The sequence below is a fragment of the Musa acuminata genome, chromosome BXJ3-11, assembly GCF_036884655.1.
Source record: "Musa acuminata AAA Group cultivar baxijiao chromosome BXJ3-11, Cavendish_Baxijiao_AAA, whole genome shotgun sequence".
NCBI lineage: Eukaryota > Viridiplantae > Streptophyta > Magnoliopsida > Zingiberales > Musaceae > Musa > Musa acuminata.
The window spans coordinates 32,216,878-32,231,594 of record NC_088359.1 but is presented as its reverse complement, the minus strand read 5'-3'; the positions used below and the strand labels follow the sequence as shown (position 1 = coordinate 32,231,594).

The 14,717-nt window shown below is 40.6% G+C and overlaps 2 protein-coding genes across 7 annotated transcripts; both read left to right on the top strand.

The window, feature by feature from the left end:
* The first annotated feature begins 918 nt into the window (after window positions 1-918).
* LOC103972454 (myosin-2-like) lies at window positions 919-5,838 on the top strand. Of its 3 annotated transcripts, none has more exons than XM_018820336.2 (6): window positions 919-1,147; window positions 1,292-1,741; window positions 1,822-1,884; window positions 3,579-3,791; window positions 4,344-4,710; window positions 5,550-5,838. In XM_018820336.2, the coding sequence occupies exons 2-6, from the start codon at window positions 1,469-1,471 to the stop codon at window positions 5,630-5,632; spliced, it is 999 nt and encodes a 332-aa protein (XP_018675881.2). In that variant the 5' UTR covers window positions 919-1,147; window positions 1,292-1,468; the 3' UTR covers window positions 5,633-5,838. The 3 variants fall into 3 exon arrangements, with proteins under 3 accessions (XP_018675881.2, XP_018675880.2, XP_009385074.2); XM_018820335.2 differs by having other exon boundaries at window positions 919-1,310; window positions 1,395-1,741; XM_009386799.3 differs by having other exon boundaries at window positions 919-1,741.
* Window positions 5,839-6,924: 1,086 nt separating this feature from the next.
* LOC103972453 (F-box/LRR-repeat protein At3g03360) lies at window positions 6,925-12,265 on the top strand. Of its 4 annotated transcripts, none has more exons than XR_010502405.1 (5): window positions 6,925-8,116; window positions 8,226-8,390; window positions 8,480-8,882; window positions 11,667-11,747; window positions 11,847-12,265. XR_010502405.1 is itself a non-coding variant. In XM_065175295.1 (4 exons), exons 1-3 carry the CDS (start codon window positions 7,058-7,060, stop codon window positions 8,855-8,857), a joined length of 1,602 nt encoding a protein of 533 aa, XP_065031367.1. In that variant the 5' UTR covers window positions 6,925-7,057; the 3' UTR covers window positions 8,858-8,882; window positions 11,667-12,265. The 4 variants fall into 4 exon arrangements, 2 of the variants coding, with proteins under 2 accessions (XP_065031367.1, XP_009385073.2); XR_010502404.1 differs by having other exon boundaries at window positions 11,667-11,776; XM_065175295.1 differs by having other exon boundaries at window positions 11,667-12,265.
* Window positions 12,266-14,717: the final 2,452 nt, after the last annotated feature.

Sequence of the window (14,717 nt, the reverse complement as noted above, 5' to 3'; positions counted from 1 at the left end):
AATTCAAACATTCTAATCGGCGAACCGTACACATCAAGGATTGATTCTTGATTTATCAGTTTATTTAGTTGCTCGGATCGATCTCTATAATTATGTAAAAATTTAAATTTGTCAGTTAAAATTTTTATGATGAAAGGTTGCAGTTAGCCAATGTATATATTAAGTACGACGATCATCATGCAATGTTTCTACTCGAAACATTGGATGTTTCTCTCTTACCATCGACGATCTCGAGCATAATTATCATTAGGGTCATAAAGGGATTCTTAGTATGTTCTCAAGCACAATTCATCATCAACTCCAATTAATTAGTTGGATCAATTGAAAACCCTAACCTAACTTGATTGTCGAAAAGGTATTCGTTTCGTTAGGAATGCTCTCGATTTAGTTCTTTAAAGATTTGTGTATCACAAACTATGACCTAGACTAAGACGAACAAACTTAGAATGGACCTTAATTGGATTCGAACCATCTCCCTAGTTTGGATAACTAGAATCTACATTAACAGATTGGTATTAGAAAAAGAGCCACTAAAATATCTTAAAAAATTTCACGGGATCAGCTAGGCTAAACCTTGAACTACTCGATGGGTCAGACGAACCGTAACTAACTTGGAATAGGTCGCAGTTAGATCTGAATCACGTCTGAACAACTATAATCCATATTAACGTTTGATCTATTCAAACTTTCGACCTTTCGGAACGATATATCAACACGTTTAATTAATTAATTTTTAAAATATAGATAAAAATATAATTTCAAAAATATAGATAAAAAATAGTAATGTTAATTTGAGTTTTAACGGACCTAAGAAAATAATAGCCGATGGAAGTTGGATTGAATGCATCGGCCAATATTTAAATATAGAGGGATAATTACGACATATGCATATAATTATTAGCACCTCCCGATGTTGCCGCCTCATTCCTCGTGGCGCAACGGAATCAGGATGAGCTCTTCGCCGTTTAATTCCAAGACAATCTCGCCGTTTCTTGTTTCTTTCTGCAACTCGCGTTCGTTTGTTGTGTTTGTCTTTCGGGAAGTGGTGGTCGTGTTCATCCTTCCCGAAATTATTTTTTTATCCTCTCCTTTTTTTTTCTTTTCATTTTGTTTAATTTGTGAAGTATGCAGGATCAAGAACCCTAAGGTTCGTCAGTATTTTGATTCTTTTCGCGTTTAATTTGGTTAGGATAATGAAAATTTGCAATCTTGGTGGGGTTTTGTTGGCTTTTCTACGAAACAAGACACCCAAGTTTCGATTTTGACGAGTTTTCCCTTGAGGTAAGGACAGGAGGGAGCTTTATGAGCTGGTAAGGGGCCTCCGTGGTGGGATTTGTAGGCCGCCGGTTGTTCTCGATCTGTGTTTTTGAGGACCTCTGGTCTTTGATTTGAAGAAACTGGTGCTCTGATTGCGGGAAGAGCTTTGTGTTTCTCTCTGCTGCTTGGGATTGGAAGTTTTGGCATCATCATGGCGTCCTCCTTCCCGGCGATTCCGACCGTTGCTCGTAGCGTGCTAGAGGAAATGCTGGATGCCCTCAAGCTGAGGGAAGAGAAACCGAAGGACGTCCCTCCAGCACTGCCGGCCCGACCCACGATGAGACGTCGCCTTCCTTCCGCGAAAAAATCCCTGCCTATGAAATTTAGCATTGGGAGGAACGAGGCAGGATCTTCGTCGAAAGATCCTGGTGTGATGGAAGAGGGTGCGAGGTCGGAGTCGAGGGAATTCAGTATTGGCATCAAGGTAAGAGATAGCTGAGATAAACTAAAGATGAAGAGTTACTGTACTACGAACAAGTGCCTGAAATCTTTGTTTCTTTGAAGGCATCCTTGGAAGATCCGGAAGATGAGAACGGTGACCACAGCGGTTATGTAGAGGCGGAGGAGGTAATTTAATTTTGATGTTTGATTCAATTTCTTGCTTGGAAGAAAAAAAAAACACAAGAAACTAATGTTGCTTAGGATAAACTTTACCCTCCATGAGAATTACATTTTCCAAAGTTGATGTTTCCAGAAGTGCATAAACTTCTTTTGGATCAGTAAAAAAAATGTGGTAATTTTTAGATGCTATTGGTGTAGAGTATGTTCAATTTTCAGCATAATGGTAAGGAGCGAGTCGATATGCCTGAATCTTAATTTTTTGAAGTTTATTGCATAACAGCAAAAGTCTGTTTGTCTTACGCATAATCACTATAAAATATTTTGACAAATGCTGAAGTTAATTAAGAATTATAATAGTTGGACATTGTGTAATCAAAGTCGTTTAGCTACAGGAACTAATGCAGACCTAATAAACTTCAGCATGCTTAATAGGATAACTCAGCACTTGTTTGCTTTTTTACTTGTTTAAAGTAATAAGGATATGGTTGTGAAGCTTGAATATCAGTATTGATACAATTATGACATGATTATGGTTGGCTATAGGATGTTTGGAAAGATATTTACTTTTAACAAATTTATGCTCCAAATTGTAGAGAAGCAATAGGGTGATGTATTATTTTGATCTCATTGACCATCATCTGATGACTATAAGAGACACAAGATAAAACATAACTGAAGTATATATCCAATTTGTCCATCATAGAAAAAAAAATCAGTATTTGTGTAAATAAGTCATCTAGTAAATATGCTTAAGTAACCTTCAATATTTTCTGAACAAGTGAAAAAATTGAACATTAATGGAGTATCTGACATATGATTACAAGCGTCAACATGTGTTTGATGCATTTTGCAATGTTATTGTTTTTACAAGAGGGGTTAGCAATGGATTCATCAATTCCTTGAAAGCCTCAAATTAGTTTTATATTTACTAATTCGACTGAAACTACTTTTTAATATTTCACGTGCAGAATTAGCAGTGATTCACTGAAAATTTTCAAGTAACTTATTCAACTCTAGTACAAATGAATGTGATGTGAACTTGTTTAATGCTGTGGCTACAACTTTTATTGTTATCCACAGCTTCAATGCAGTGTTGCATGGACATGAACTTGAGACATTTATCGAAGTTTCGAACTCAAGAGAGAATGGCAGAGAGAGTGAGCGAGGAGAAGGAGAGAAATGACATGATGATATATAGAAACAAAAATTCAAATTAATTATGCCAGAATAGAAGGGTGTGGATGGTAAATGATTTTAAATTATATACAAATATTGGTGAGGTGCTTAATTCTTGGTGTAAAATGAAATGTCTTCTTTAACTGCAAGCAATGAAGTGCATGTGTGAATTATCTTTATGTATCTGATTGTTGAGTTGCACCATACATGGATTCTTGGTGTTGAATGGAAAATCAATACAATACTGCTCCACTGGTTATGTGGTATCTCTTTCTGTAAATCTAGGGAACGTATTAAACCACATATGCAATTTTTTACTTAAAAAACTGGTGCAATTTGTCTGTCATCGGTTCTCATCATGAGGCTACTCAATTAAAAATTTGTTTTGTTAACACATAGATCTAGGATATTTCATTATATTTAAAATTTCCCTGAGCTATAAAACACATTATAGAGTTTCTTTTGCCTAAGAGCAATATTACCATATGAGTACTTCTGCACAAATTTCATGATCATGAATGCAGGCTTCAGACATGGACCACGATAAGTTGCATGCTTCCAGATCAGAAGAGCTCGAGAAGCAGGTTCTTAAGATGAAGACAGAAATGAGACAGAAAGAGGAGGAGAATGTTGAACTGTTGCAACAAGTTCAGCAGATTGAGGACAAATGGTCACTGTGTGAGGAAAAGATGAAGTCCATGGAGGAATTATATCAGAAACAGATAGAGTCTTTGAAGGTGAGATTGACTAACTTAGTTACTAAAAGGAAAACACACTCTAATATATTGATACCCTTGATTATTCTGAATTTCTATGCTCTGAAGTGATGACTAAATGAATATTGCTTTTCTTTCTAAGAGAGTTTAAGATGCTTCTTAATATTTTCTACGTCCAACTAATTAGGTTGACACATTACTCAAATATTGGATCATCATTTAGATTTTAGAGTCTGCACCAGTATGTGGTCTTACTGTGAACTGTTTATTTGTAGTTTTGGTGAGTTTTTGGGAACCACCTTGTTTCTTGTGGTTGTTTCTTTTCCTTCTGGCTTGGGAAATTCAGCACTTACTTTTTACGACAATGTTCTCATGATTTTCTCTACCTCTTCAAAGATGGGGGAGGTGGTAGGGATAGTTAAGAGAAAAAAAGAACAACTCGAAGTGGTAATACCTGATTAAATCTTATCCATCAGCTGAATGCACATTTGTATTTTCGGTATTTTGTACATGCTCCTGGAATTCAAAATAGATTGTTCATGCATAATTGATTTAACTTGCAATCGCAAACAGGTGAGCCTAGCTGCAGTACAGAAGAGCCTTGCTGCTAATGACATGGTTAAACAACCTGGAAAATTTGATATGCCTGCTGATGCACGACCACCAACTAAGCATCATGACTCTGTAACTGGACTGTCAAAGGATGTGGATGGCAGAAATAATGCTGTTGGTCAATTAACAAAGGAGTTTGAGAAGCAGAAACAGATATTTGAGGAGGATGCACGTGTTCTTAGTGAGGTGAAATCTGGGCAGTTGGGGTCTGTTAAAAAATCGATCGAAGAGCTTCAGAAGTTGAAGGTTCGTTATGCAGCTTGGAAGAAGGAATACAAGGTTCGTTTTCACGATACAAAGGCATCACTTCGGAAGCTGGGAAAATCAGGTGAGAGACCACGTAGTATATGGTGGGGCAACCAAAAAAGAATCTTGATATAAGTAGAACTTCATTATGATTCAAATTCTTTTGCTTTAGTCTTAACTAGATCAAGGTGGTGCTCTGCGAGATCCTGATAGCCAACCCATAGAATTTGTGTGCTATCATTTTCTTTTCCTGCATAGGGCGCACATGAGAAGAATATAGTAGTACTTGGCTACAGTTTTAAAGAGCAACGGACATAAGAAAAAAGAAAATTAAGCATGCGGTTTATGCGTAGGTTATATGTTCGAAGATGAGTTGAATATAATTAAGAAAATTAAGCATGCTATTTTTATCTTACTATGTCCCCATTTGAAGCATAAACAAACATGTCAATCTTTATAGTTTGTGCAAAAATCATTTTCATCGTTTCTTTTATGCTAGTATGCTTTCAATGAACATCATATTCTAGCATTAAGTTGTGATCTTTCAAGATGATACGAATCAAGCAGATCTAAGCAGTTCCCTAGGCAATCAATCATGCAAGTCTGGTAAATCCTGATGACTAGAGATGTAAAAAAACAAAGGAAAACTATTAAGTCTGGAGGTAGCATGGCTTGTCGACTTAGTTTGCTGTTATATCTGATTTCTTAATTTTACTTCTTAACTAAACATCATCATTGTTTGCCATTTATCTGATATATCTTATAAGAAACCACCAAGATGGTTTGCACATGTCGATCGCTATGTCAATTTGCTGTTTGTGATGCACTGAGAACCAAGCATACGAGTATCGTCTTCTTGCATCTAAGCATGTGGGCATCAAAGAGCATCGAAACATTAAATCCCGAAGCGAGTTTTTGCAGATGTGAAGCCCAAGAAGGTGGGCAGGAGAGGAGCACATTGCTTCCAGTTAACGTGCTACACCGGTTTCAAGTGCTGCATCTGATGGAGTGGCAGACGTTGCCTGTGTCGTGCCAATTACAAGAGAAGTTGTTCATTTTAGCCGTCGAGTTGATCTGATGTTGAGCAAAGTGTATTTTCTTACAAATGCTAATGTGAACAGTAGATGGATTCTAAGTTTTGTATTCTTGTTCAAGATCAATATTGATATGAATGAGATGAGATATATGGCAGCCATAGAGATTGATCGAATTCAAGGTGGGTTTGATGTGGCCATTCCTCTTTCTTCAATTAGATATGTTAGGAACAGATGAGAAGGCAACACTTCAAATCCATCAAAATGCTCCCCAAGGAACCAATCATGAAGGAAAAAATAAAAATGAAAACATGAATGGGGGACGAATGCTATCCAAGTTTTTTCTCTCTTAGATCTAATTCTCGATCTTGAAATACTTTTTTTGGGGGGGGGGGGGTAAGGAAAAGGAAAACAAGATGTCAAAATTGTCTTTTTCACATGAAACATATGCGTTCATCAAAGATCCAGCAAATCCAATGCTGCTACAAAAATAAACAATCAACATTAATAATGTGCCGAGATTAACCCAACCATCCATCCATCCATCCATCACATTTTAGTAGAGAGAAATCCAGCATGCAAGAGAAGGCAAAATCCATCTCAACAGCATACATCGAAATCAACAACCAGTGAATGAACAAATCGCATTTTAATAGAGAAACACCCAGCAATGCAAAGAGAGAGAGAGAGCAATCGATCTCAACAACATACGTTGAAATCAACAGCATGTGAATGAACGAATCCAAATTGGTCAGCAGACAGACCATGACAATGCGACAAGAAACAAAGACTACAGCCAGGCTTTGTACATTTTGTCCGAATCCATTCCACAAAATCATGCATATCTCTCTCTCTCTCTCTATTTTTCTCCATCTAACCAAGTCACCGTCCTCATCATTTGATTTGATGTGTTGCTCGTCACATGGGATCCACGTGACACGTTCATGTCACCCCACATCAACCATAATAATAATAATAATTATTATTATTATTTTTCTCTTGCGGAATTTACGAGTCGCACGTCATCAACAACGACTCATCGAGGAGTGCAGCGTCAGTGGCGGGTCGGATTGGTGTGGTGTGGGTAGGGGGTATGGGGTTCGACCACAACACCCGTGACGATTCCCACGGCTGATTCGGCCGGTTGTAACCGTGTCAGGCTGCGCGTGCGGTAAAGCCGTAAAAGTAAAACCTTTTCTAAATCTTACTAATTCCTTTTCGGCTTTTATTCCCGCTTCCGTGCGGTTAAATGAATTGATGGCTAAAACGAGCCCTCTCTTCTGCTGCTGCTGCTGCAGCTGTCCGTAATAGAAGACCAAAAGGAGGCGAGGAAGAGGAAAGGCAAATAGAGCAGGCGAAAGCACAGAAAGGCTTTACCGTCTCCTCCAAGCCATCATGAGGCAGAAGAAGAAGTCCCGGTGGGCCGCCGACCTCTCCCTCTCCCCTCCTTCCTCGTCCTCGGCCTCGGCCTCCTCCTCCTCCTCATCGTCCTCCGGCGACGGCGGACGCGACGCCGGTGAGAAGGGATGCGACGATCGCCTCACTGAGCTCCCCGACACCGTCCGACTCCACATCCTCTCCCTCCTCCCCCTCAAGTACGCCATCCGCACCGGCGCGCTCTCCTCCCGGTGGCGTGCCCTCTGGCGCCTCCGCTGGCCCCACCCCGCCGCCCTCGAATTCTCCCCGCCCACCGACCTCGGGGACTCCGCCTCCGATGAATTCGTCGCGGGCGTCGACCGATGCCTCTCCGCGCGGGGCCTCGGCCGCCGGATCGACGCCCTCTTCGTCGCTCTCCCCCCGGGCCGCCGCTACGACGCCGACATCAAGCGCTGGCTCGAGTACGCTGCCTCTTGCGGCGTCGAGGACCTCAGCCTCGTCGTCTCGCCCCTCTCCCTCGCCGCCACTTCCGCCCGCCCCGGGCGGCGCGCCAGAAGGAACGATCGCGCTGCCGTCTCCTCCGCCTTCTTTTTCTCTATCTCTGAGTGTTCCAGTCTCGCCCGGCTAACGATCTCTGGGCTCCACCTCTCGAGTCCCAGCGCCAACATCAAGCGGCTCTCCTCCCTGGAGGTCCTCAGTCTCCAAGCGGCGCATGTCACCGACGCCGCTCTGAGGAGGATCATCGCCGCTTGTCCCTTCCTTCGGTCGCTCGATCTCTGTCTCTGCCGCAAGCTCCGGCGGATCATGATCACGGCCGCCAGCAGCCGTCTCACCAGCCTCACCATCGTCGGCTGTGTGAGGGCCTTGGAGGTCACGATCTCGTCTGCCGGCCTCCGACGCTTCCGATTCAGTGGAAATTACCTCACAACCTACTCGTTCGATAGCCCCAGCAGACTAGAGGACGTGTACATCAGCTCAGGCAGCCCTGTGTCAAGCCTACCTCGGAGCAATTGGGTGAAGGCACTCGGCGAACTCTCCAACGTCAAGGTCTTGACCCTTTGCAATCTTTCGCTTCAGGTAACAGAGAATTGTGGGTTTTCTTTCGTAATTTGGGATATATTTCACGTCACTAGTGTGATTCTTGATGGCATATTGGAACCTCTGCCACCTTCCTCTTTTTTCCTAGTACATTGTGGCTGAAGGTGTGAAAGCAATCGGGGAATTCAGGAACTTTAGAAACTTGAGAGAGTTGCAACTGCTGATGGGTATGATGACTGATGACAATCTAATGGACATCTATGGCTTCTTTAGGCTTTGCCAATGCCCTAGATTGGAGAAACTGTTCATAGAGGTTGGTTGTTGAATTGAGTGGTAGTAAGTGTGATGGACTTCTTTTTCCTTGTCTTTTTCAATTCCTAATTCAATGATGAATTCTTGCAGCTTCCAACCAACATGGGTGATCCTTTCATTGAGAAATATTTGGTGGTATCGGAGGAGGAGCCTCCAGAGGTTGATTTTGAGTACCTTAAGATGATAAAGATCAATAGCTTCAAGGGTCACAGCAATGAGATATGCTTGGTGAAATTTTTACTGGGGAAGGCTGGTTCTCTTGAGTCTTTAGTGATGATCTCTCCCAAGGAACTCATGGGAGAGCAACACAACAAAAATATATTGGACGGCTGTCCTGATTTCCTGCATTTTCTTCAGTCGCAATTGTTGAGCTTCACGAGGGCATCAGTTGGTGCACAGATAATTTTGAGTGAGCATGATGATAACAAGTTCAGCCCTACCCACTGGGAAGTCTACTCTAAAGTCTAACTCACCGCAAGGAGAGTTATAATAGGTTGGTTATGGAAATTGCTGTCGTTAGTTTATCCTAAATACACTGATTATACTTAGTCAAGCAATATATTGTCATAGTTCTGAAATTAATGATAATGAAATTGCGGCAAAGATTTCTTTTCTGCCCAAACTGTAAATCAATACTTGTTGCAAACTCGATCCTTGTTGTTAGACCATTGTCTTTACAAGATATAATTATACTATGACCCTATTTTGAACTGGATTTTGCAACCCCTGACTGTTAGCTTGGAGGCGTAGTGGGGATGACAATACTGTTATTGCAATTTTCTGTCTCTCTGTATACATCACTGACCAAAGTTTTACAGTAGTTAAATGAAAGATCATTTCTCAACCAGCTTGATATAATACTTTGCTAATAGGCAAGTTTGATCAAAGAGATGATTTTCTATTAAAAAACACTAATGTATAATCTGCTGTTGGATATAATCTTGGATGCTAATGTAAATCTGTGACATCTTTGAACTTAAGCATGATAAAGATCAAAGGACAAGGCCTTGAACCTGAAGGAGCTGAAACATATCTCTCCTAATCTCATTGTACAAAGAAAGATTCAAAGCCATAATAAGCATCATATTGCTCAGTGCAGTTGCCCTTCAAAAAGAACAAATGAAAGAACTAGTAAATGGAATTTAAAAATAGCTTAAATTATATTCAGATCAAACAACTAAAGGAATTGCTTTTCTAAATGCTAAAGAATCCATTGGAACTAACTTTCTCTTCCGTTGAGGCAACTATTTTGTACTTCCACATTAGTCCAAGAATGCTTCTGTAGAAGGCTTTTGACACTAGAAAATGAACTAAGTCTCTTTCACTTTCTTAGAAGACAGTGTTCTGCATGTAATTCTTAACACTTTGAGGACATCCAAAAATTATACTCTCTATTTGTACCCCAATTTCTTTCTTCTATTTAATTATTTCTTCAGATTTATTTTCTGCATCAATTGCCTTTGAAGCATTTTTCGGGAATTTGTATTTCTTATCATTTGTTTTCAAATGTACTTCTTTGGGTTTCAATCATTCTGTCAACCCTCACACTGAAGGTTACATATTTGCTTCATTGCAGAGGTTTTACTTCATCATTTCCCCTTGAAGCAGGTCTATTTCGTTACTACTTGTTGTCATAATCTTGTACAACTTAGAAAAGCAAATCACTGAATCCAAATTTGGTCACTGTTGTATTATGTGTAAAGGAATATTCTTTCAACTGCCTAGATATATGTATATGACATGAAATCATGGTTTCATAACTCTCATCCTATTCCTGATTATCATTTGGTTATAAAGCAAGTTGTACATAAAATTTTACTCCTCTCTGCACTTATAATCTTGAAAAGCTTGGTACCAGTGCTTCTTGATCAACATTACCACCGAGTCAAGATACTCTGTATAGGCCACCTAAACCATCTCTCTCTGGTTTCTTTGTGTTCTTTGGTGTGATTAATCTAAAATGAGTTTGTAAATCCAAAGCGTGGTGCCTTACCTTGCAACTTGTCGTCTATGTGGTGCCAGAATGTATTTCTTCTTCTTTAATGGTTTATCATACTTGAGTAGAATGTTGTGTAATAAATATGCATTAAAGGTATAGAGAGTGGTCTTATTCTCTATCCCTTGGATTGTAAAAGACAAAAAAACAGCTCTGGAATCGATGTAATTGACTCTTGGAGTGTTTGGAGAGTGTCGGCTGCCCTTTTTTTTTTTTTTTTGAGGCACGCCATGGCAATGCTGCTGCTGTGCTACTTTTGGTGTACAGGGAAAGAAGGAAGGCTGAATCACTTATGCTTGAATGGAAGGTGAGATTGGTCTCACAAAAATTAAGATGTTTATCAAACAAGATGCCTCTAGACTACCTTTATCTTGGAATATTTTGTTTTCTAATGCTTCTAAATAGTTCGACACTGTTTCATCCAAATTTATTGGTTGGCTTTTTTGCTGATATTTGCGATCACTACAAGTTTTCTTGGTTCCTACAGTGGTTACCTCTTGCATGAATTGCTACAGTTAACTGAGTGATTGGCATCAACTTTTGTGTTGATTGGTCATGCTTTTGTTAATCGAGTGATTAGCATAAACTTTCTTGGTGATTGGCATCAACTTTTTGTGTGTGATTCATTGTTTCTAGATGCCCTTGCATGGGTTGGAACAGTAGCCTACACCTATGGTTGCTTGGGACAAAAACTTCAGCTGGAGCTTCATTCAACCCCCTTGCATTCTTTTTTTCTTTGAAGTGGAATTTCTGTTTTCCCAGTGACATGGTCAAAGAAGGATACAAAACACCCACTCAAAAAAAACAAAAAAATTGTACATCAGTGTGGTGTTTTCCCTGAAAAAAAAGGTTAAGGATTTCACAGGGTGTAGAAGAAGTCAGGTGCCAAATCTGATTCCTTGAAGTGATGTGAGATATATACCTCCAAATAGAAATGAAATGATCAATGCTATCTTTTATGTGTGTGTCTCATGTATGAATGAATGGCTTGAAAGAATAGTCGGGTCTTGTTTTCTCTGTACACAAGTAACTCTTGTGTGGAATGAATGAATGAATGAATGAATGAATGAATGAACTCTGGTTACTGTCATGCATATGCCTACAAGAGGTCCTACGATTAGATGTATTGGGTAGGGAATAAAGAGGTGAATATTTTGTTGAGCATCTGCTATATATATATTTTTTATTTGGTGGCACGACTTTGTTGACATTATTAGTTAACCTTTTTATATGTGTTAGTTACGTTTCCAACACTCATCTATCGGATATATTTTATTTCAGTTCTCGTAGTTCAGCATTTGGTGAGCTTTCTTTCAACTCTGCTGCGGCACCGACGGAGTCGCACTCGGGCAACTGACGCAAGTAACGATGATATCTGCTTTCAGCATTTGGTGAGCTTTCTTTCGACTCTGCTGCGACACTCGGGCAACTGACGCAAGTAACGATGATATCTGCTTTCAGCATTTGGTGAGCTTTCTTTCGACTCTGCTGCGACACTCGGGCAACTGACGCAAGTAACGATGATATCTGCTTCGAGGCTCAGCTCTATCATATATTATCGTGCTTCGTGTTCCCAAAACATCATCCGACGTGATATCTTGGTTGCGACTTCATCTACAGACGCTGAAGCTGTGTTCCCTGCACCTTACTTCATCACTCTGATGCCATTTTTCGGTAAAATCCCTTGAATTGATGAATGAGTCGAGCGGTTCTGAAATTCGTGGTGGGAGTTCAAACTTCTCAGCCAATTTCAAGTATGCATCTAGGGATTCTTTTTTTTTTTTTTTTTTTTTATCGTGTTGGAGCGATTGTTGAGTTGAGATAGTGGTTAATGTTAAAAACGATTATGTGAGCATGAAATAAGTGATGGGATTCTGACGTGGATCGAAGTCTGCTTGTTGGACGCCACGAAGGAGTTGATGCGAAGGGCCAGGTCATTCACGATGGATAGTCGCTAGGGGCAATGGGCCCTGAGCGATCGAACAAACCAACTCCCCTCTTTGGTTGGCTCCTGTGGACAACAGGCCGTAAGGAGCTACTCGGACCGATTACGTCAACTGCTAGGGCTGATAAGTGGCTCCCCTTTTTGTCAACCTTAACGGACGACAAGCCACAATGGGTCGTACAGACCAATCGTCCACATAAATAAACAATAGAAAAAGGACGTTTGGATGGGGATGGGCAGACCCTGGTTGCTCATGTATAAGAATCTATTCCTGATACCTTCATAGGGACTGGACCCCCACACTCTGAACCCTCTTGTTTCCATTAATTCACGACTAGTTAACTTGATTATCGGAGGGATCGGGTCCAGATATCCCCCCCCCCCGACATCAACCTTTGTATGAGATCTCTAAGGAGATTGGAATCCACACTAGACGCACGAAGACCATCTCGTTCCCTATAGCAATCCCCTCACTAGATCGCCACAAGAATCACCCGGACAACTTTAAGCCTTCGAGATAAGATCAAATCGTCTCGATGATCTCTTACTGATGACATCAAGGTAATACCAATAAGATCACATGTTTATTAATTTTGATTGAATAGATAGTCATATCAACGTCGATCAAATAATTATGACGTGTCGAATTTCAATGCACAAAATGTACCAATATATGCTTAGGGCATGTTTCTTGAAGATAATTAGGTACATAGACATATTATACAAATATGTAAGTACTTAAAGATGTGTGCATTCAAGTTTTGCATAATTGGCACTGTTTAGGTCCCGTCCAGCGCAAGCTCATCTTGGAAGTCCATATAGTGCTCTTAGATGTTGGTTGTAGTGGAAAAAACTAGTCGACACGATCCCGATGTGCTACTTATTCGCTCAAGGTGGATTCCACGCTTAGTCAAGGTGGTTGGACTTCCTTGAGATTCTGGAGTTGAACCGAGGAGCACCTTGGTTTCACCGAGGTTCCTACACATATGGTCAGCATTGGGGGAGTTCTCGACTCGACTCCTCCGATAGTAAAATCAATGGTGGAATAGGAATAATAGAAATTTCTCTAGAAATTTCTCATTCCCCTTTTAGATTTTGAGGGTCGGTTTTTATTCCTGGGTGATCGATGCCGAGAGGCTAATAGCTTCTCTCCTCAATTCATCATCATTTAAGGGCTCATTTATGTCGACGGTTGATTGATACATTTTACCATGTCATGTCGTTAGTGAAGGATGACCACAGTGGCATCGTTCGTTTGGGCCGGAGCCTACCGGATAAATATATAATGATTGCTTGTGCTGAGCGATCGGGAAAATGAGAAAAGGGGGAGATGGGCTCCGTCGATGCTCCCTACGGGCATGCAATCGACGCTCCCTACGGGCATGCAATCGGAAAAGGGGGAGATGGGCTCCGTCGTGAAGGGTTAATGCTCATCATGATCGACGACCATGCGATCTTTCTCGAAATCGCAGTTGGCAGGGGATGAAAAGTTCCTTCCCTACCGCTTGCCAAAGGGAGGGGGAGGCACATGAGCTCCTCTGTCCTCGTCACTACTTACGTGGTAGCGGGTAGCTGAGTGGGTCGGCAAGTCAAAGCGAACATCACCTTATTCCCTATCACAATCAATTCTGACTACATACAAACAAAAGTTGATCATCTTATTCCCTATCACCTTATTTCCTGAAATTGAGATTGGCAGGTGGTGAGGGTGAGGGGGGAGGCACATGGGCTCCTACGTCCTCGTCACTACTTAGGTGGCAGCGGGTAATTGGCTGGGTCAGCAAGTCAAAGTTGATGTCACCTTATTCCCTATCACAATCAATTCCAACTATGTACGGACAAAAGTTGATCATAATATTGTGATAATTCATGAAATAGATATGTAAACATGATCCAGTTCACTATCAAGCAATATTTCAAATTATAAAGAACGAGTATGGAAAAAATAATATGTTCGATACCTCATTCTCATGCGATGAACATATCGACGTGATCAATAGTTCGACACCATTAACCCGATTCAATACAATACGATTACATCAAATACATACAAGGAAAACACTTGTTGCAACATTATGGCACGTCTTCGAGGCACATAAAAGCGTGACATTCAGTTGTCGATACCTTACTATCAAGATTAACTTAAACAAGGACAGACTTTGTCAGATACAATATCACGGATGGATATGACAGTTCCCAATACCAAGCTAAGACAAGTGTAAAACAAGAGCTCGATTCGTATTCTAATCGGACGAACAAAATATATTATAATAAAAATAGAATTATTAAGCAAGCAATTTTTAATCCAAATAAAAGCGGATGAAGAAATGTATCAGGAGGAGTTGAGATGATGAAGAAAGGCCAACAATGCGTAGGATCTCAGAAAA

What these genes read in the sequence shown, in the direction of transcription:
- LOC103972454 (XM_018820336.2), top strand. Translation starts at nt 1,469, where the DNA reads ATGGCGTCCTCCTTCCCGGCGATTCCGACCGTTGCTCGTAGCGTGCTA. An exon ending in AACAGATAGAGTCTTTGAAG is followed by an intron (nt 3,792 to 4,343) that starts GTGAGATTGACT and finishes AATCGCAAACAG; the next exon opens with GTGAGCCTAGCTGCAGTACA. An exon ending in TCGGAAGCTGGGAAAATCAG is followed by an intron (nt 4,711 to 5,549) that starts GTGAGAGACCAC and finishes GAGTTTTTGCAG; the next exon opens with ATGTGAAGCCCAAGAAGGTG.
- LOC103972453 (XM_065175295.1), top strand. Translation starts at nt 7,058, where the DNA reads ATGAGGCAGAAGAAGAAGTCCCGGTGGGCCGCCGACCTCTCCCTCTCC. An exon ending in TTTGCAATCTTTCGCTTCAG is followed by an intron (nt 8,117 to 8,225) that starts GTAACAGAGAAT and finishes CTTTTTTCCTAG; the next exon opens with TACATTGTGGCTGAAGGTGT. An exon ending in TGGAGAAACTGTTCATAGAG is followed by an intron (nt 8,391 to 8,479) that starts GTTGGTTGTTGA and finishes GAATTCTTGCAG; the next exon opens with CTTCCAACCAACATGGGTGA.